This window comes from Culex pipiens, chromosome 1 (genome assembly GCF_016801865.2).
Source record: "Culex pipiens pallens isolate TS chromosome 1, TS_CPP_V2, whole genome shotgun sequence".
In the NCBI taxonomy this organism is placed as follows: domain Eukaryota; kingdom Metazoa; phylum Arthropoda; class Insecta; order Diptera; family Culicidae; genus Culex; species Culex pipiens.
Window position 1 is genome coordinate 87,514,169 of NC_068937.1, and position 21,537 is coordinate 87,535,705.

The following is a 21,537-nucleotide window of genomic DNA, read 5'->3' on the forward strand; positions in this document are numbered from 1 at the left end:
GTAAACCCTATACCTTTCTTTAGTAAGAAAGGCAAAAAAAAAACTATTTCTAACGCTATGCTATGAAGTAAACCTGAAGAGGGGGAGCAACTGTTTGGGCGTTGGGCTGGTTTGTTTTCCCGCCTTTTCTGTGTTCGCGGGGAAATTTCAAAACTTGAAAACCATAACTTTTAATAACTCAATTATGGTATTTGCGTGACTAAGGTATTCAACATCATGCAATATTAGCGCATTTTGATACTCATACCAATGTTGCAGTGCAGCGTTGGTTGCCTTTCTACTCCATCAAATAGCAAAGGAAAACATTTTGGAACGATGATGTGTGGAGGAAATTTTTTGGTGGTGTGCAGCTTGTCTTTTCGTACCCTCCGCGCCATGGCACCGTTATTTATGGGGAGTCCAATACTGAGGAAATATGGCAAAAGTTAGACCGAAAAGAACGGAAATTTATTCGAGCTGCAAAGGACGAATGAAACAAAAACCATATTGTACTTTCTCACTTCCGCTTATTGTTTGAATTTTCGATTATGAAGGGAAAAGGTACACTGGAAGAAGCAAGCAAGCGAAATGCATCAGCTATGGCGGTCCCGGTCATAAATCTCAACCGGCCGATACCAGTACAATATGTGTTCAGGCAAAACTTCATTTGAGCTTTCACTTGCAGCTCGAAATACGGCATCCCATGGTAACACCTGCCGTCTGCTACTATTATGTCAGTAGTACGAGTACTGTACATTTATTCTTTAGCCAATGATGGTGCAAACGATTTGCTGCTTCATCAGTTGGATTGCTAGTGAACTTAGTTGGTAAAAGTTTTTGCCAGTTGGCTGCGGAATTCAACTGGAACGTAAAATGGCTACACACAAAGAAAAATTACTCTTAATTTAAAAAGATCGTTCGTTGGATTAAAAGTTCGCGTTGGTGAATATTCGTAGAAAGTTCAAACTTTTCAATTTAAAAGTTGGAAAGTTTTTGATACTACCATGCATTTATGGAACAAAATCGTTGTATTGGTAAAAGTATTTTACTTTTATTTGGAAAAGAAACCTTTTATGGCAAGAATACACAACATTTAGCACTACAGGGATAATTTCAGAAAAATGTGCTTGGTTTTTTACATTTATTTAAAAAAAATTAAACAGTATGTTAGAAAAATACTTTTTTATGTATTTAACGCTTCTCCACTACCTTCTGCTTCATACGGTACGCCACCGGTCACTTCCGAATACCCCAGTTTGGTCGGTTCCGGATGGAGGCTTCGACGCGACAGCAGTGTAACACGATGGTCACGTTTCCGGCCTCAATCAGGACAGTCTTGGAGGAGTTGGCCATTGATTCGGGAAGGGTGGTCGACGTTTCCCGGCTGGAAAGTAAAGTGCCTGAACGGGGAGTTCCCGATCCTGGAAGCGCATCCGGAACATGGAGTTGATGAGGCCCTCGGAACGGAGTTCGATTTTGAGCACGTAATCCTAATTCGATTTTTTTTGGCTCACTGTCCAGATTCATTCGGCTGAAGCTGCGCCGTCGCGACGTGAGTGTTTGTGGGCGGGAAGTTGCTAAAAGAGATGGAAAGTAAGTGAAGTTGGCTAGCCACTGCACACATTCTCAATACTCACCGGTGCTGTAAACCGCCGGCACCGAGTGCAACATCCTCCTCTTCGTCGGAGGCCCATCGTGAAAATAAACTTTCGCGTACTTGTCCAAAAACCGGAAGTTAATCTTCTTCAACGCAATCTCGTTGTTCACGCAACGCTTCGGCAGCGCCATCTCCTCGATGATCTCGCCCCAGTCCTCACGCGAATTGACCTTCAATCCCGGGCCACTACCACCCAATACAACCGGTGCGAATCCACATTCCTACCTCTCATCCTACAAAAACAAACAAAATCAATCACAAACCCCACAAAACACCCAAGCTTCCTTCTTAGGAATTCCGGCCGTGGAACAGCTGCAGTTCCTGCAGGAAGCTGGCCTTGTCCTTTTCGAGAACTCGACCTCGTCCCGCTCCTGCACCACCCTCCTTCGAAGGCGTTCCGCTGCTGCTGTTTGGCTCACGAAGGTTTCCGCCTCCGAGTCCTGGCTGCTGCCGCGGTCGGCTTTACTTTGCGTCCTAGACTCACCAGCACCACCGGACCCACCAAAGTGTTTGTTTACATTTGCGACTTAGGCGTACACGGTTACACGAGAACGTCAAAATGAAAGAAATTTTACAGTCGAATTAAAAGTAAAAACTTTTAAATCAGTGAGCAATGAGATTTTCAAAAACTGTAGCAGTAAAAGTTTTCATTTTCAAAACAAGAAAAAAACTTTTAATGTAGCAAATTTTAACAACTTTTTAATTCAAAAGTAAGTTACTTTTGTCATTACCGTAATATTTTTTGTGTGTGAAGGGAAAGTTTTTTTCTTGTTTTAAAAATGAAAACTTTTACTGCTACAGTTTTTGAAAATCTCCTTACTAACTGATTTGAAAGTCTTAACTTTTAATACGACTGTATAATTTCTTTCATTTTGACGTTCTCGTGCAACCGTGTACGCCTAAGTTCCAAATGTAAACAAACATTTTGGTGGGTCCGGTGGTGCCTGGTGAGTCCAGAACGCAAATCAAAGCCGACCGCGGCAGCAGCCAGGACTCGGGTGCGGACACCTTCGTAAGCCAAACAGCAGCAGCAGCGAAACGCCGGCGAAGGAGGGTGGTGCTTTGGTGGTGCTTGTGCGGGACGAGGTCGAGGGTTTGAAAAGGCAATGTCTGCAGGACCTGCAGCTGTTTCACGACCGGAATGGGTTAGAAGGAAGCTTGGGTGTTTTGTGATTGATTTTGATTGTTTTTGTAGGATGGGAGGTAGGAATGTGGATACGAACCGGTTGTATTCGGTGATGGTGACCCGGGGATGGTGGTTGAAGGTCGATTCCCGCGAGGACTGGGACGAGATCATCGAGGAGATGGCGCTGCCGACGCGTTGCGTGAACAAGAAGATTGCGTTGAAGAAAAATAACATCCGATTTTTGGACAAGTACGAGAAAGGATCCGACGAAGAGGAGGACGGCAAGAAGCGGCATAATCGGAGGTGGTCAGCGCGGATGTTGCACTCGATGTCGGCGGTTCACAACACCGGTGAGTATTGAGAATGTGTGCAGTGGCTAGCCAACTTCCCTTACTTTCCATCTCTTTTAGCAACTTCCCGCCCACAAACGCTCACATCGCGACGGCGCAGCTTCAGCTGGGGACAGCGAGCATGAAAAATCTGTGTCATTGTGGAAGGAGGATGAAGTGCTCTGGATGAACGTCGACCACCCTTCCCGAATCAACAGCCAACTTCTCCAAACCTGTCCTAATGAAGGCCGGCAATGGACCATCCTGTTCGCTACTTTGCCGTCGCACGTCGAAACGTCCATCCGGAACCGTCCAGCTTGGGGTCTTCGGAAGATACCGTTAACGTACCGTAATAATCGGTACAGCTTGGACTCGGATGTTAGCCAGAAGCATTAAATACAATAACAACATGTTTTTTTTAACTTACTGTTTAAAACTTTTAAAAATAAATATAAAATAAAGCACATTTTTTCTGAAATTAACACTGTATTATTAAATGTTGTTTATTCTTGCCATAAAAGGTTTCTTTTCCAATTAAAGTAAAACACTTTTACCGATACAACGATTTTGGTCCATAAATGCATGGTAGTATCAAAAACTTTTCAACTTTTAAATTAAAAAGTTTGAACTTTCTACGAATATTCACCAACGCGAACTTTTAATCCAACGAACGATCTTTTTAAATTTAGAGTATTTTTTCTTTGTGTGTAGGTTTATCATTGGAAGTCGAGATAACTTTTCATAGTTATTTTTAAATCTCTCGAATTACGGAATTCTCAATTTGAGCAGTGCTTAATCATTGTATTTACATTGTATAATGCAATATTTTTGTTCAACCAACATTCTTTCAATTAAAATTGGGAAAATCGATTCCACCGGTATTCTTTATGTAAACTTATGTCAAATACAAAAACAATGACTTTTATATCCCGCCGTCTGACATGCATGATTTTTTAAACCCGCCAAACAAATCGCAGCAAACTGGGTGTTGTCAACCTATTTTTCAGTTTAGTGAAAATTTCTGACGGGCGTGGAAGCGATTAGTTCAAGAATCGGCTAGAAAGTACATATTTCATTTTTTTTATTTAATAGTTTTCCTCATTAATCTAACCACGTACTCTACAGCTTTCAAAATGATTTCGCTCCAAGCCATTGGAAGCTCGTGCCGTCACCGAGCACAAAACAACCAGACCACGGGGCGAACGTCTTCCGAATCCCAACTTAAAAGGCCCTGGAAAATGCTTCTTGCCTCACTCGACCAAGCGCCAAATGCTCTTAAGATCTATTTTTGCTCCTGGAATATCGAGCATGAATCAGTCTTTATTTTCCCAACCAAATCGGTGACCTGGATTGAACTGCAGGGCCGACAAGGACTGCTAGAATGCGTTTCCAGTGTGCTATTCTGCTGAAGCATTTTTTATGTTTATTTGTAATGTTGTGCTCTACCTATGTCATAAGCGTGACAAGTTGTGTTTTAATAATAAAACTACTTTTCTTATTTTTACTTTGTCTTTTATTATGATTTATTCATTTTTGTTAACTTCTTAAAATATCTGAGGACGGTTCTTTGAAACATTCATCAACATAGTCCTGATACTGGAACCACCAAAATTCGTACGAACAAGTCTTTTGGGTGGAGAATCATTTGGCTTGCCATTGTCAATTTCATCTACCGTTGGCTCGGCTGGAAATTATGATTTGGACACATTATTCTGCTTCAATCGAGCTGCATGCATGTAGGCCAATCAGCTCTGAACAAACCGAAAAAACAAGCTGTACCTGTTTTGGATTCAACTCCTGATGAATTATGTTCATAGTGCAATTCCGAACAGAACATCAATCATGTTGAAGGCACTTCTAAGCGGAGTAAAGATAAAAGGATAATTGTTATCATATTAAACGCATGACTCCAGGAGCCCTTATTTTGGACTCTTACTAACCTTCCTTGACTCAAGTCTAAGAACAGGTGGATCGAATTCATTATTTAAAAAATCCGGCAGAGATTCGTGACTAGACCACAACAAATAATTTTATTTGACAAGGAAATTTTCAACTGTTCAACCCAGTTTGCTGCGATTTGTTTGGCGGGTTTGAAAAATCATGCATGTCAGATGGCGGGATATAAAAGTCATTGTTTTTGTTTTTGACATATTTAAGTTTACAAGTTTACAAAAATGCTGAAATTTGTATGACCCAATCCAACCCCTAAGACATTATGTCACCCCTGATGACGGTACTACGAAAATTTAGTTTTATGTTCAGTGTGATTGGTGTCCAACAAGAAAAACATGTTGCAACCACTTTAAGATGACACAAGTCGAATGGCTTTGTCGTTTCTAGTCCTTAGCCAACAAGGTTGTTAGGTAAGTTGGTGATGTTCCTTTGATTGTTTGCTTTCAAATTGAATGTTTGAAGAAGAGGAAGTGGATGAACAATATCTGAGGACTAATCGATAAATTATTCAATATGATTTCAGATAAAACATTCAGCTTGACTTGCAGTGACCTTATTTTTGCAACTCATTTATTGCAGAAAGATACCGCATCGAGTGGAGGAGATTGTTTGTTCAGATTTGATTCATGTGATATTTATTAACAACGCATTTCAAAGATTATCAACTGAATAAAAAAAATAATGCTAATGAATTTTCCTAAAACTAGCTTGTTAGACTCGATAATACAAAAAATATCATAAATAAAAAATCCTTAATAAAAGTTACACTGATAAGTTTCCCCCCATTCCTCCAGCATAAAAAGAAAATCCATCGCCACCACGTTCAAGTAAGCTGAACTTCTTTCTTTCTTTCCAGAACTCATCAAAAACCTCCAAGTATTGTACTTGAGCGGTGTGCTGCAGCCAGAGAGAAAAGTTTTAATTACAAAGTGTTAATTACCTTTCAGCTGTAAACTGGCTCGATTAAAACGTCAAATTGCTGACGGGGCAGCTCACTTGACTTGGCTGAGCTGCCAGGCACTCGACTCACCTGCCCTTCTTAAAGTCTCAAAACTTTGAGTTTCTGCATCAGCAACGCAATTTGCCATGTTTGAAAGAATTAGCTGAACTTTTTTTTTTCGACTTGTGTTTACCTTGCGCGATACTTTTCGAAAACTTGAATTTTTAATTTGAAAAGTTAGAACCCTTTCTCATGCACTTACTCTTCAGACTTCAACGGTGAAAATAACTTACCGGTAGAAATTCCAGTGCACGGTATGAACTCGCCGCGAAAGTCAATCAGTTATTATGAGTGGCGTATGACGGTTCTTTTTCTTCATTGTGATTGAAACATGTTCATTTCATATATTTTGGCATGTTGAAAATGGAAGGACTGTTTTCTATTTGTTCCACAAGAAAACAAAGTTGTGTTTAAAATTGAATTTATTTAATTTAACATTTATACTGATTTTCTAAACAAATGAGCATGAGCATGAGCATGAGAGATCACCCATGGTTGCCCCTCCGTTGCTGAACAGAACCGTAATATCCTTTCAGCACTACTGATTATAGGCTTCGACGATCTAGTGGTGTTTCCCTTATCAACAGCATGTATGAATGCGCTGAAAAGATAAAACTCCATGATTGCTACACGCAAAGAAAATCCGGTGAGCATTGGACGCTCATTCGGCTTAACCCATCCGATGTTCACAAACTAGAACATCGGATGTTCAAGCCGCCGTAAACAAAACTCACACGATATTTGATGGTGTGTGTGATTTTTCCGTGTCGCGTACTGTAAAGCGCTGCATACTCCTTCTTCTTTTTTATAATGGCCGAGTGGTTCTTCTTCGCAAGTTTTCGAGAAATGTCAAAAAAATAAACGATCGAAGCAAGCTCGACGGTGCAATCTTTTCTATGAGTTGCGTTTCGGGTTTGTACCATCACGGAATTGCCGGCGCGGCGGAGAAAAAGCGGCATCTTGACCACACCGGTTAGCGGATTAGTTCTAGCGAACAAATAAGTTATAAAAGTGTTGTTTTAAAACATCTAGATTGGCCAATCTGCTGGAGGAGGACTTGGCTTATTTGTTCAGGTAGGGATCAGTTAACAACAATCGCAATGCATCAAATAAAAAATCATTTTTCTGTGCAGGAAATGTACACGTTACCTTCCAATCTCAAATCGATCCGGAGCAAAACCCACTGATACGGAAGTCCCAACAACGGCCGAGGCCGAACTAGTAGATTTAACCACCCAGGAGAAATCTGATGCTTCCGCTTCCGTTCTCGTTGGTGTTAAGTATCCCTCGTTTAGCTGGTCTAGATCAGAGTAGTTGTATCTTGAATATGTTTAATTATATTGCAAGTGTGTTGTATTTCTAGTACCTAAGCCTAAGTACCCATTGTAATACTATTGTATTCCTCTTTCCCGATCCAGCAGTTGAAGAATAAAGTTCAAAGGTAAAAGTGAAATAGTCTTTTAATCCGCACCCAAAAGACATTGGCGACGAAGGAAAATAGCAACGAGGTTGCTGGTAACGCGTGGAGTAGTCGAGTAAGTAGAGTGATCGGAAGGGAGAAGTTTGCCGTGGACGCCAAAAACCACGTGCTGTGTGATCGTAGTGCTCAAGGTCAGTGCCATGACGAAGCCGGAAGAGGAGAAGAAGGCCGACGCGGAACCGGAGCACGCGATGAAGCTGATCGGAACGCTGGAAAATTTCGTACCCAGTGCGGATTTCGACGACTACCTGGAGAGAGCCGAGAACTTCTTTGAGCTGAACTGCATCACGGATGATGAGTTCAAGCGGAAGCTGATCGTCCATTTTATTGGCTTGCCCGCGCTGAAGAAGCTGCAGCAGTTGCTGTACCCGAAAACCCACAAGCAGTCGACGTACAAGGAGGTTACCGACAAGCTGAAGTCGTACTTCAGTCCCCAGAAGAACCGGATCGCCCAGTCCGTGGAGTTCTTCAAGCGAAGCCAGCACGAGTACGAGAAGGTCGCGGATTTCGCGGTCGAGCTGCAAGCCCTGTCGAAACACTGTGTCTTCGAACAGTTCCTCGACGCAGCCCTGCGCGACAAATTCATCGCCGGCCTACGGAACGCCAAAATCCAGGCCGAGCTGATGAACAGCCCGGACAACACGAAGTTCGACGAAGCCGTCACGAAAGCCAAGAATCTGGAGCAGATCGAGGAGGACCAGCAGAAGATGAAGGCCAAGCAGCAGTACGCCAACCGAGTCAATGGCGGAAACTTCAACCGACGAAACCGTTCGCAGTCCCGGAAGCCGGAGCAGTCCGAGAGAGGCCAGCGCAGCAGTTCGCGAGGCAGACCCAGCTCGCGAGGAGGACCACGTGGCCGCAAGGATTTCCGTTGCTACGCTTGCGGAAAGAAGGGCCACATGGCGCGGTCGTGCTGGAGCAACAAGGCGAACGTGGTGAACCGCAGCGACGACGACAGCGTGGTCGACTCTGACGACGAGGTCAACCACGTGGTGAACGTTCCATTGTTCAAGAGGTTGTGACTAGACGGTAAGTGGCTGGAATTCGAGATCGACTCTGGGGCATCCTATACTATTATCAGTGTGAACGACTACAAAGAAAATTTTGCGCGCTTGAAGCTGCAGAAGTGTGAAGTGAGGTTAAGGGTTATTTCGGGCACGATGTTGAACATTGCGGGGTCAATACGAGTGAGAGTGAAGTGCGATGGCCGATCGTACACGATGACCTTGATCGTGATCGACGGGAAAAGTACGTTCCATCCGTTGCTCGGGCGAGACTGGTTAGATGTGCTGTACCCGGAGTGGAGGCAATTTTTTGAGAACGAGGTCGCAGAGGTCGATCAAAGTGAGGTTAAGTTGGACAGTACTCGCACCACGTTGCTTTCTAACCTCAACGCACGCTATCACGACTTGTTCACCAAGAATTTGGAAGAACCAATCGAGACTTTTGAAGCTAGTGTGGTTCTGAAGGAGGACGCCAGGCCGATCTTCTACCGGCCGTACGAAGTTCCGTTTGCCCTGAAGGAGAAAGTGTCCAGTGAGCTGGATAGGTTAGTGCGTGAGAAGATTTTGGTTCCGGTCAAGCACAGTGAGTGGGCATCGCCGATCGTGGTTGTGCCGAAAGCAGACGGGAGTGTACGGATTTGTATGGACTGCAAAGTGACCGTGAACAAGGCGATCTGTACCGAACATTATCCTTTGCCTAACATAAGTGATGTTTTTGCGAACCTAAGTGGTTACCGGTACTTTGCGAAGATCGATCTGCAAGGGGCGTACATGCAGGTTAGAGCGTCGGAGGATTCCCAGAAGTATCTGGTGATCAACACGCACAAGGGACTTTTTGCCTACCAGAGACTACCCTTCGGGATCTCAAACGCGGCCTCCGCGTTCCAGTTTATCATGACTGAGGGCATTTTGAAAGGGGTAGAAGGAGTCCAGTGTTATCTAGACGACATTTTGTTGGGAAGTGAAACCGTTGAGGGGTTAGTGGACAAAATTCACGAGGTTCTGGGACGGCTGAAAGAGTTCAAGGTCAAGGTGAACCTTGAGAAGAGCGAGTTCTTGGTCAAGAAAATCGCTTATCTTGGGCATCAGGTTTCTGAGAAGGGTCTCAGTCCGTCGGAGGAGAAGGTCAAAGCGATCGTAGATGCACCAAGGCCGAATGATGTGTCCCAGCTGAAATCGTTCCTCGGAATGATCAACTACTACTCCAAGTTTGTCCCCAATCTGTCCGTGAAGTTGTATCCCCTGTACGCGCTTTTGAAGAAAAACGTTCAGTTTAAGTGGTCTGCTGAGTGTGAAAGTGCGTTCGACAAGTGCAAGAAGCTCCTGTTGAGTAACCGACTCCTAGAGCTGTACAACCCTGATCTACCGATCGTGGTCGTGTGCGACGCGAGCTTGAATGGCGTGGGAGCCGTTCTGTGCCACAGGGTTGGTGACGTGGAAAAGCCCGTTTTCTACGCGTCGAGCACTTTGTCCGCTGCTGAACGAAACTACCCGAATCTGCATCGAGAAGCTCTTGCCGTGGTCTTTGCCCTGACGAAGTTCTTCAAGTACATCTACGGTAAGCAGTTTACGGTTGTCACCGACAACAAGCCGTTAGCAGCCATTTTGGACCAGAAGAGAGGTCTGCCGCCGTTGGCCGCGGCGCGGTTGCAGAAATACGTTTATTTGCTATCTATTTTTGAATTTGGGATCGTGTATCGCAAAGGGTCGAAGATTCCAAATGCGGACGCTTTGAGTAGACTACCGGTTTCTGGTACCACCGGGGTCGACTCGGAGATTGCTGAGCTGTTGAGCGTGACCGAGGAGTCAGCCATGATCGATCTGGAGGTCATAGGCCGGGAAACTCAGAGAGATGCTCTGCTGAGTACGCTTTTCCAGCTGGTGCAAAGTGGGTGGGACGAGAGTAACGTACCCGCCGACCTGAAGTTTTACTTCGCAAACCAAAGTTGTCTGTCGTTGTTTAACGATTGCGTACTTTATTCGGAAAAAGTTATTGTTCCGAAGTCTTGCCAAAAACGTGTTCTAGAGCTGATGCATGGTTGTCATCTTGGAGTGATCCGTATGAAACAAGAAGCTCGACGGTACGTTTACTGGCCGGGGTTGGACAAGGACATCGAAGAATTCGTACAGCGGTGTGTGGTTTGCAGTAAGACCGGAAGAATGCCGAAGAAGGTTTACTCGAAGTGGCCGGAGGCAAGTAGACCGTTCGAGAGAGTCCATCTGGATTTCTTTCACTTCGGTGGAAAAACGTTTTTGATTGTCGTTGACGCCTACTCGAAGTGGATCGACGTGAGGTTGATGAGTAGAACCGATTCAGATTCGCTGATTAACGCTTTGAACTCTGTGTTCCGTATTTTTGGGAAAAGCGATCTGATCGTCAGCGATAACGGACCGCCGTTTAACAGTCAAGCATTTGTGGACTACGCGAGACAGATGAAGATTGAGCTGAAGAAGAGTCCGGCGTATTCGCCCGAAAGTAATGGTCTTGCGGAAAGGGGGGTCCAGACAGCCAAAAGCGGTTTGAAGAAACTGATGGCTGATCCGAAGTACGGTAGCTGTAAGATTCCGGAACTGGTTGAGATTTTCCTGTTTAGTTACCGGAACAGTTACTGCCAGGCGCTAGGGTGTTCGCCTGCGAGCAAAATCTTTTCTTTTGTGCCAAAAACCGATTTGGACAGCAATTTGAAGCCGGAGCAAGAAAAGGTTAAGAAAAGGGTAAGGTTTGATCTGCGGGTCAAAGAGAAGATCATTGATAAGCGGGAAAGTGTCAATGAAAAGCCAAGGGTCAGGAAAAACGACGATTACGCTGTAGGAGATCTTGTGTGGTACCGTTGTGAGTACAAGACGATGAGATCTTGGTTGGAAGCCGTGATCGTGGGTGTTAACAGCAAGAATACGTACTACATTGAGGTGTCAGGTAATACCAAGTTGGCCAGCAGGAACCAACTGAAGAGAAGAGTTGTGGAGAAAAACGATTATATTTACCCAAAAGTTGAGCCCAATGTAATTGTAACACCAAAGAAGAGGTACAAGCGAAGGAGAGAGAAGAGTTCACCTCTCAAGACACCTGAACGACCTGCGAAGTTGCGTAGGAGTAAGCGTGTTAGGAGACGACCAGAGAGATACGAAGTTTTTAGATTTCATAAAATGTAATTTTGAATTTAAGCGGGGAAGTGTTAAGTATCCCTCGTTTAGCTGGTCTAGATCAGAGTAGTTGTATCTTGAATATGTTTAATTATATTGCAAGTGTGTTGTATTTCTAGTACCTAAGCTATTTCCTGTACGACCCTATATAAACCATTGTAATACTATTGTATTCCTCTTTCCCGATCCAGCAGTTGAAGAATAAAGTTCAAAGGTAAAAGTGAAATAGTCTTTTAATCCGCACCCAAAAGACAGTTGGCAAGCCACAAGAGCTGTCACCTCAACTGTGTGAGGGGAATGGTGAGTTTGCTTTACTAAGAAATTTCTCAAAATACATAACCTTACTTTCAGATTTGTGGGTAGATGATTAGTCCTAACAAAAACTACGCGGCTAATCGGTCCCCTTCCGCGGGGCGTTTTTGCAGTGCGTCAGCTAGTGCTAGTGTCCGGCGTTTTGTAAATGCAGCTCGCATCAGTCAACGGTTTGACCGGAAACACGCCAGTGGTCGTCTTAGTCTCACCGACGTGTCACCTCCCTTGCCCAATGACGATCGCGGCCGGAATGTTCGTTGACGATCAGGAACTGTTCCGCCCTCGGTTGAATCACCGAAGAAGAAATCGGTGGTGGCAAGAATAAGAGAAGACGCAACCAAAACACAGGCAAGACTACTCGAGCCGTCCGAACGCCCACGATCATACGAACACGTTTGGGAAGGTTTATTGCCAGTTGCTCTAGTCCCCGAGTGTGACCAACAAGCGCCAATCGACGACGATGTTAGTTGGCACAAACCGCTCCACAGCAACGATCGGAAATAACAACGAGAACGTGTACAAACCGCCGTTCACCTACGTCAAGACTCGCATCATAACTGGTCCATTGGGCAAGCAAATGGATCCACTGGTCGAGCGGAAGCGGGAAGCTGCTGCGATTCAATCCGAGTTTTAGCAGCCGTTGCCAGCGATTTTGAAGTGAGTTGATTTAATTTTGTTTTTCTTTTTTTTCTAATTATTTCCTAAACCTTTTTCCAGACCCGTTGTCCTATGAGCCAGCTTTCTGTTGAGGGCCAGCGGTAAACGAACTGAGCTGAAGTTTGCGGCCAAAGCAACGCCCTGTCCAACACGCTTGAACTGCTGTGACTCGACTTGATGTCGGTTAGGTTGAAGATCTGCGAACCACCACTATCCAGCCGAAATTCCCATCGGGACGAGGAAGCCTTAATGATGAATTCAATTATCGACCGCATCATTTTACGAAGGAGGAATGCAAAACCGGAGACTGCAGAACAAGAACCTGTTCCAGCTGAAGGGCTATGCAAGATCCAGCCGCGGCTGGAACCGACTCGTCGTAAAAAGTCCGACGTTCATGAATAAACGTTCCGTTTGAAATGGTGTTGGCCAGTACCCACGAACCGGACACCTGGGTCCAGATGTACCAAGTCCGCAACAAGCAGCTCGATCTGGTCCTGTCGCCCGAGTTCAAGCAATCGTTGACAAAACAATCCGGCAAAGGGTCAGTACTAAAAATGTTATTTATAGATGCAAAATCTTAATCATGTATATTTCAGCTAACCCTGAAATCGTCGGCCTCTCAGTAGTGGGGACAAAGTCGAAGTTTGCCATAACAAGAATGGCGTTGACGGCCAGCTGCAGTTTACAATCATCTGTAACACAACTTCCGGTCGGCCAATGGGATGTTCAACAATGTGCGTTGACGGCCAGCTGCAGTTTACAATCATCTGTAACACAACTTCCGGTCGGCCAATGGGATGTTCAACATTCGTTGGAAATGTTTTAATCTGGGTGAACTGGTCCTGCGCAATTGTTAGTGAATCCTGAAGATCTAGAACTTGTGTATAAATTATGGTTGTAGAGATGACCAGGACGGTTCTACGGTTCTATTTAGAAATTTGCATAATCAATTAGTTGAAAATTTACGTCTTGCGCCAAGTCTTGCGCTTAAAAATTAAAAAAATTGTTGCTTGTTTTCATCGAATAGTTTCTCTCTTGGGAGGAATATTGATCAAAACCGGCAATCTTAGTTGCTGTAAAACCAAACAAAACTAACTGGAAGGTAACTTTATTTTGACTGTAAAAAATTACAGGAAATAAGTTCATTTCAGTTTTAATAATTGGTTTCACTGCAACATAAATTGTCTGCTTTGATTAATAATCTGATCTCAGCTGATTTTTGGTTTGGGTCCTGGACAATTGAATGCATCCATCTGGTGGTGAAAAGCGGTACTATTCCTGCTGCGCCGATGTACAGTGGCAGCGCCAGTGGTGAATAGTGCAAACTTCCAAAAACAGCGTGCGACGACACGCACACATTCAAACGAGCTGTCAAAATTTCCCGAAAACACAGTGACCATCTAATGGTCATCGCGCTTTGAACATCGGATGCGCATGATCGTTTATGACCATTCGATGTTCAAGAATTTGATACCAACGTTCAAAAAATTCACATTGGCAGTTTTGCGTGTAAAGCTAGATCAGTTGCGAGTAGGTAACAGTCATTGGCCACCAACGGCGCCCGCCATGTCAGTTTGTAGACCTCGATTTTAAGGGATGGGAATGTTAGTTAGCGCAGGTTGCTACTAGGGCAGCTGATTTACTCTGTGCTTACACCCCACGAGCGCCAGGAACCTGAAAACTTGTTAGTAGGATAGGGTGTTTGGTCAGGATTCATCATAGAAGATGATGATGCGACCCAAAATCATAGTGTTTGTTGAACGGTATTTTGTATTATTCTCAAGGCAAGCAATCGGATGCTGCGGATGAGACATTTCCCGTTTATCTGTTGTTAAATTTTAAATGAAATGGTTTAGTCTTAGACAGCCGGCTGTGGAAAGATAGAACCAAAATCATTTGAAATTAATGAATGAAGGATTGAACAGTGCAATTTTTAACTTGAGATGATTTTACGAGTTTTAAATGATTGATGTTTAGTGAGGTACTGGTTAACGTTGCGAACGACGAGTTACAATGTTTATCGAGCTGAAATGGTATGATAGGGTTTTGTTGTTGTTGCACACCGACAACGGACGCGAAAAATTTTGCGACCCAACGAAAAGGCATCGCAAATCGAACTGGCTAGCTGTCATCGGGACAGCCAAAGCCAGCCGCACCTTCACACACACACACGCACGCGAAAAAAACGAAAAACACACTGCGACGGACGCGAAAAATTTTGCGACCCGACGAAAAGGCATCGCAAATCGAACTCATTTATACTGATTTTCTAAACAAATATTATAAAAATCGTTAATGTAAACAGGAACTAGAGTTTCTGTTGCTGACAGAAGGAGATAACCTGTTTGAAAAAAGCAGTGATAAAATTGTTAAGCTAAATGTGTATGCTGAATTTTGATCCCGAAGATGAGCACGAAAAGTATTTTTTTTTAATTTTGTATGGATGTTTGTATGGTTGAACTAACAGATTTATCTCCTTAAAAACATTACATCTGAACAATTCTTATGAAACGCAAAAAAAAAATCCGATTTAAGAATTTCACGTTGGCAGTAGAAGGAAATCAAATCCGCAGAGGTCCATTTGTGTTTCAGTTTGTCAATCTTAAAGTCTTCGATAACTTTAAACGTTAAATACACGGACAAGTTGTTTTTTTACCGCATTCAAGAGCACATTCACCAAAATACGAAATAAACTGAACCCTTCCAAAAACCTCCCATTGATCTACCCAAAAAGCTTCATCATCTCCGAGCAAAAGACAGAGCGGAAATACCACAAGACCGAAGAGAGACAAAGTGGTAAAACAATCAGCTTTTGTCTCTGAAAACTCGTGGAAAGCTGCCCAGTTTCAGATTTGTGGTTGCCCATTGTTTGTTACACAATGCTTCAAATGAATTCCGTGGCACTGGGTGTTAAATTCAGGTTTGTCACCGCAAGCAGGAAAACACGTCAGAATGCTGTAAAGTCGCGTGCATAATTTGGTTTTATATTTTCGAAATGTTTTGTGAAATTTGTGTGAAATTGGATTGTTTTACAATTGTTTTTATTTACACTTCTAGTTTCAGCCATGGCTTCCTTTGATTGTGTTTTGACAGGTTTATACCAGATTTTCACCGGATTGGGAGCGTTTTTTTATTACGTAACGCAGTTGGGGGGAGGAGGGATCGTTTGATGTGTTACGCTCCATACGAAATTTTTAAAATTTGTATTTAAGGGGGTCCAAAAATCATTTTTTTGCGTTACGTAATAAAGAACGCTCCAACGCCTCGATCCGCTAGAGGCAGTACCGTGCGATTCTTTCTTATAGAAATTAACTTCCATCAGTGCCAGATATGTTGGTCCGAGCCGGGATTTGAACCCCATTCTACCGCTTATGAAGCGGAAGCGTTACCACTTGGCTTCGTGGCTTTTTCGGTATCTCTTTGGGACGCGGAGAAAGAGAAAGTAATATGCCCGATCTACAAGTTGGAATGTGAGAACTATCGAGCCATCACTATTCTCAACGCGGCCTACAAAGTGCTGTCTCAGATCATCTTCTGTCGTCTGTCGGAGCGAGCAAAGGATTTCGTAGGGACGTACCAAGCCGGTTTTGTGGAAGGGAAATCGACGAAGGACCAAATCTTTTTGCTGCGCCAAATCCTCCAAAAATGTCGCGAGTACCAGATCCAGACGCATCACCTGTTCATCGATTTCAAAGCCGCGTACGACTCGGTCGATCGCGAAGAGCTATGGAAGATCATGTACGAGAACGGCTTTCTCGGGAAGCTGATCAGACTGGTGAAATCGACGATGGACGGGGCACGGTGCAGCGTGAAGATTTCGGGAGCGATGTCCGACCCAATCGAATCGCGCAAGGGACTGCGACAAGGCGACGGTATCTCCGGCCTCTGTTTCAACATTGGGCTTGAAGGTGTGATGAGGCGGGCGGGCTTCAACATGCGGGGCACGATCATCAACCGGTCCAGCCAGTTCATCTGCTATGCCGATGACATGGACATTGTCGGCAGAACGTTCGAGGATGTGGCCAGGCGGTACACCGAATTGAAGCGGGAAGCGGATAAGGTTGGATTGAAGGTGAATGTTGCGAAGACGAAGTATCTGCTGGCAGGAGGAACCGAGTCCCTTAGGACTCGCATAGGACCGAGCGCTAAGGGTTAATCACTTCGAGTATACCGCATACTGTGTATGGCCGCATACCATACGCGCGTACCATACGCGCATACTGGCATGGTATGGTCAACTTTTTGATACGATTTATATCAGTGTAGTTGTCAAAATCGTTCAAAATAGTAAACAAGGCTAAATTCTAAGCTAGATTGCACTCGACACAAGATTTTTCAGCAATTTGAAAATTAAATTGTGGAAAAAACATCATCATTTGACGATTTTTTCATTGAATTTGTTGTGGGTGGCTGCTGGAGTTGGGGGAAGTCAAGTCACTCCGTGATTGGCAAGTTTTGAGCTCGGATTCGACAAATATGAGTGCGGATTTGTAGTCATCAAAAAGTTTGGTTTGGAGTTGCTCTTTTTGCTCGAGCAGGGGCTGGGTTTTGTCCATGAGGGTGGTGAGATTCTTCCGCGAGGGTGGCTTCGAGGTCGGTATTGTTAGATTCCTCTGACGAGATTTTCCTTTTTGAGCGCTTCAAACTTTTCGTCGTTTTGGCGAGGATCTACAAAGGCTGATCCCGTTCCTGATCCAGCTCAACGATCTTCTGTTAAGTTTGAGCAATCAGACACTTCCTCAAAGTGGCCTTCCGGTACAACGAATTACCTCGCGACGCAGTCCGCGCCACGACAGCTCCGTGTTGGGAACCACATCAAACGAACCGTCTTTTCGGTCAAGAGTCTGCCCCAACGGTACAGTTCTGTGTATTTGGATGCTTCGACGAACTGTGCAACAGGATCTTGCCAATAGCATTTCCGTTCCCAAACAAAATAATATTTATGAATTTAATCAGTTGATACTTGTCAAAATGTAAATAAAAATAGTGCGCAAACTTGATTTCTTGCCAAGCAGCTCGTACGTGTGCGCCCTAAGGTAGTCCCGCCGGGCCTGCAGCAGATTCGCGGACAGTCGCTCCGAGAGGTAGCCATCGAAGAAGACCAGCGCGGCGGACATGACCGGCACTGGGACGACCTTACACCATCACTGCTGGTTCTTCACGATGGCGTTCTTGAAGAAGTTGTCCAGCAGCAGATGCGACATCGCCGGATTGCGCACGAACGAGTTGCGAGTGTTTCCGAGGAAGACACTGCGGATGATGCAACCTCCACGCCACACCAACGCGATTCCATCGAAGTTCAGGTTCCACTTGTACTCGTTGACGGCCTTGCGGAGCAGCATAAAGCCATGGCCGTACGAGACGATGTTGGCACAGTACACGGCGCTGCGGATGTGCGTGAGGAACGTCTTACGGTCGGCAACGTTTAGTTTGGGGAACGGCCCGGCGAGTTGCTTGCTAGCCTTGGCACGTTCCGAACAGGCAACGCGCGAAGACGGCCTCGTCGATCACCGTAACCGAACGCTCTGGTGCAGAGCAACGGTCGCCGTCCACTTGCCGATTCCCTTCGGGCCAGCCGTGTCCCGAATACGCTCCATCAACCAGCAAAGCAAACTTAACCTAACAATAAAAACAACTGCACCAGATTTTGACGTTGAAAAATGTCAAAAGTTCCCACACTGAAATAAATCTTCGTAATAATGATTAATACTGAGGTCTATACCATACGCACGATATCGAGTATGATACTGACTACATACACACTCTATACACACCTCAGTATCAGAAGTGATTTGCCCTTAGACCGAGCGTGACGATCGACGGCGACGAGTTCGAGGTTGTGGAGGAGTTTGTGTACCTCGGATCGTTGGTTACGTCGGACAACAACTGCAGCAGAGAAATTTGGAGGCGCATCATCACCGGTAGTCGTGCCTACTATGGACTCCACAAGACCTTACGGTCTGGTCACCTTTCCCGGCGTACAAAGTGCACCATGTACGAAAAGCTGATAAGACAGGTCGTCCTCTACTGGCACGAGACGTGGACGATGCTCGTGGAGGACCTGCAAGCGCTTGAAGTTTTCGAGCGACGAGTGCTTAGGACGATCTTTGGCGGCGTGCGTGAGAACACTGTATGGAGGAGAAGAATGAACCACGAGCTGGCGCAACTCTACGGCAAGCCAAGTATTCGGAAGGTCACCAAGGCTGGCCGAATCCGGTGGGCCGGACACGTCGCAAGAATGCCGGACGCGCTGGATGCGCGCCAACCGAACCAGACAATCAATCCGGTGAAGTTGGTGTTTAATTCGGAGCCGGTTGGAACGCGGCGGAGGGGGGCGCAACGTGCAAGGTGGTTGAACCAGGTGGAGGAAGATCTGGAAAGTGTGGGAGTTCCGCAGCGGAATTGGAGAGTAGCAGCCCAGGACCGAGTTAGATGGCAGCGCATCTGGAGACAGCTCATGACCCGGAGTTTGTACGAGCAGTAAAAGTAAGTAAAGTAAAAGTAAGTAAGATATACCCCCTAAATAGAGGGTGACGATTCTCGAGATTTTCAATTTCCCGGGAATCGAGAGTTGAATTTGGCCATTTCCCGGGAATTCCCGGGACCCGGGAGTTTTTTTAACTATGCTAATAGTGGCAAAATTTAACAAGAAAAGTATTAAATTTGTTATTTAATCGTTAAATTAGGTATCCTCATAATTTTGAGGAACTATAAAGTTTACTATAATTGTTTTAAAATGTTTACGAATCACAATTCGCAATGAATGACTTTTCAAACGTTGCACAAACTTGTTCCATGAACTTCTTATTATTAATTTTTTGTGAAGTAAAAACATAGCTATTATATAATTTCCCAGTATCGAGATTTTTGCAATATGACTCAAAACAACAATTTAAACTTTTTTCATCCTTTTTAAGGTCAACTGAAAATTTTAATTTAAGATATATCTACAGTAGGGTGCCCAGAAAAAATGACACCCTGTTCCACAAGTGGAAAACGGTTTTTTTGGTTATTTTAAGCATCTGTGTAAATTTTGAGCGAAATTGGATAAGATAAACCCATTGATACCCGAGCCTAAAGTTGGTGAAAAAAATGTTTTTCATACAAAAATGACTTTTTTAAATCGCTAATAACTTTTCAGGATCGAGTTTTACAGCTTTGATATGCTCTACAAAGTTGTAGAGCTTTAAATTTTCAATAAGAATCTCACGTTTGGAAATATTTGGATGGAAGTAGCGCACCGTGCAGACCAAACAGTAAGAAACTTGGGTTTTCCATACATTTTTTCGACTTTCCCCATACAAACTTCACCTCCGAGTATTAATGGGTAAATGATGACCGATTTTGCTCATATTTGTTCCAGAGTCCTAAAATAGCTCAAGGAACAATATTCAGCTTGTGGAGCGAGGTTTTGAGAAAAAGTCCCATATTCTGGGCACCCTAATCTACAGTTATCAGGAAAACCGGTGTATTCACAATTGGTGAACCTTAACTTTACAAAGATTACCACTCCAGAGTTTTTTTTTTCCAAAATATAATTTAATATTGAATAATACTTCTAGAGTTTTTTCATAACGCCCTATAAACACTCTGGATTTATAAAAAAAGAAAACATTAAATTTCATTTCTGGGGAGTAACTGCAGAGTATGTTTTAAGGTAAAATTTGGGGTCCACATTGTTTTGGCTTCTCTCGATTATAGTTATTGGAATTTTTGACAAGTTAAAATTTAAAAAATAAAAAAAAATATGAATAGGAAGATTAGAGAAGCATTGGTTCATTTGAATTTGAACATCGAACATTAAACATCCAATGTTCCAAAAAATTTTGAATTTTTCAAATAATTCTTGATTAGTTTATATAATTTTGCTTCAATATTTATAAGTTTAAAATTTCCCGGGAGTCTCGACCGAATTTCCCGGGAATCGAGAGGTCCAAAAATGGTCGATTTCCCGGGAAATTTTTCCCGGGAATTCCCGCTCGTCACCCTCTACCCCTAAAGAATTGACTTGAAATTGTGGAAAATTGGGTACTAAAGCCCTATGTAAATTTTTATGTACAACGGTAAAAAACACGATTAAAAACCATTTCTAATCGTTTTATTTTTTCATTTTAATGCAAAAAAAAATATTGACCAGGCAACATTTTTTCGATGGATCAACTATGGTCCCCTTGGAACGAGCTGTCAAGTAGGAGCTTTTCTGTCAAGAAGGATAATTTTTCAAAATTGATTTAAAAATCCATTTTAAACTCATTGTGGGCGTACAAAGGGTAATTGTACTCAGAAAAATAAGCTTTATCGCTGTAAACAATAATATCAGCAATCTAAGCTTCATTTTAGGACCCAATTTTCTAAGTCAGGATGCCACATTTTGGTATTATTTTGGTATTGAAGTGTTTCATTAAATTCCTCTGAGGCTATGGGATTTTTTTTAATAAATTTTGACGAGATAATTAATTTTGCGCTGAAATGAGTTGAAACCCAAAAATGTTAAAGCTGATTTTGAATTTATTTTTAAGATTTTTTTTAATCGTTGAAATTTCTCTAAGTCGGTATAACCAAATAGTTTGAAAAACGAGTCAATCGACAGATTATTGAATTTTGGTGAATTTCAATCCAGTTTCATTTTAATAACACTTATTTTTCAATCTTGTTATTTTTCAGAAGCTTCAAGAACTTCAAGCACAGGCCGTTCACCAATGACAAATGCATTCGATGTGGTGAAGAATATCACCAAGAACAACATGCGATCATCAGGTGAGTAGATTTGGCCGTTGCATATGGATCATTTCCGTTTTTTCACTAACTGCAACTGCTGCACTAAAAATGGTATGAAAATACCAAATTTTGGTATTACTTGTGCAAATACCAGCGACCATAATGTGCTCTTTGTTGC

At 43.5% G+C, this 21,537-nt stretch overlaps 3 protein-coding genes and 1 pseudogene across 3 annotated transcripts; 2 read left to right on the forward strand and 2 right to left on the reverse strand.

Annotated features, from left to right (window-relative positions):
• Positions 1 to 856: 856 nt before the first annotated feature.
• On the reverse strand, positions 857 to 2,384 carry LOC128092368 (uncharacterized). The gene is made up of 3 exons (XM_052706049.1): positions 1,617 to 2,384; positions 1,494 to 1,556; positions 857 to 1,436 (listed from the first exon to the last, which is right to left on the reverse strand). The coding sequence occupies exons 1-3, from the start codon at positions 1,765 to 1,767 to the stop codon at positions 1,216 to 1,218; spliced, it is 435 nt and encodes a 144-aa protein (XP_052562009.1). The 5' UTR covers positions 1,768 to 2,384; the 3' UTR covers positions 857 to 1,215.
• A 7-nt stretch (positions 2,385 to 2,391) lies between these two features.
• On the forward strand, positions 2,392 to 3,274 carry LOC120426900 (uncharacterized). Its single transcript, XM_039591711.2, has 2 exons — positions 2,392 to 3,112; positions 3,173 to 3,274. The coding sequence occupies exons 1-2, from the start codon at positions 2,743 to 2,745 to the stop codon at positions 3,235 to 3,237; spliced, it is 435 nt and encodes a 144-aa protein (XP_039447645.2). The 5' UTR covers positions 2,392 to 2,742; the 3' UTR covers positions 3,238 to 3,274.
• Positions 3,275 to 7,664: 4,390 nt separating this feature from the next.
• Positions 7,665 to 12,618, forward strand: LOC120426902 (uncharacterized protein K02A2.6-like). Its single transcript, XM_039591712.1, has 3 exons — positions 7,665 to 8,539; positions 8,606 to 11,445; positions 12,473 to 12,618. Exons 1-3 carry the CDS (start codon positions 7,665 to 7,667, stop codon positions 12,616 to 12,618), a joined length of 3,861 nt encoding a protein of 1,286 aa, XP_039447646.1.
• A 941-nt stretch (positions 12,619 to 13,559) lies between these two features.
• Positions 13,560 to 18,438, reverse strand: LOC120426903 (6-phosphogluconate dehydrogenase, decarboxylating-like; annotated as a pseudogene).
• Between the last annotated feature and the right edge of the window lie 3,099 nt (positions 18,439 to 21,537).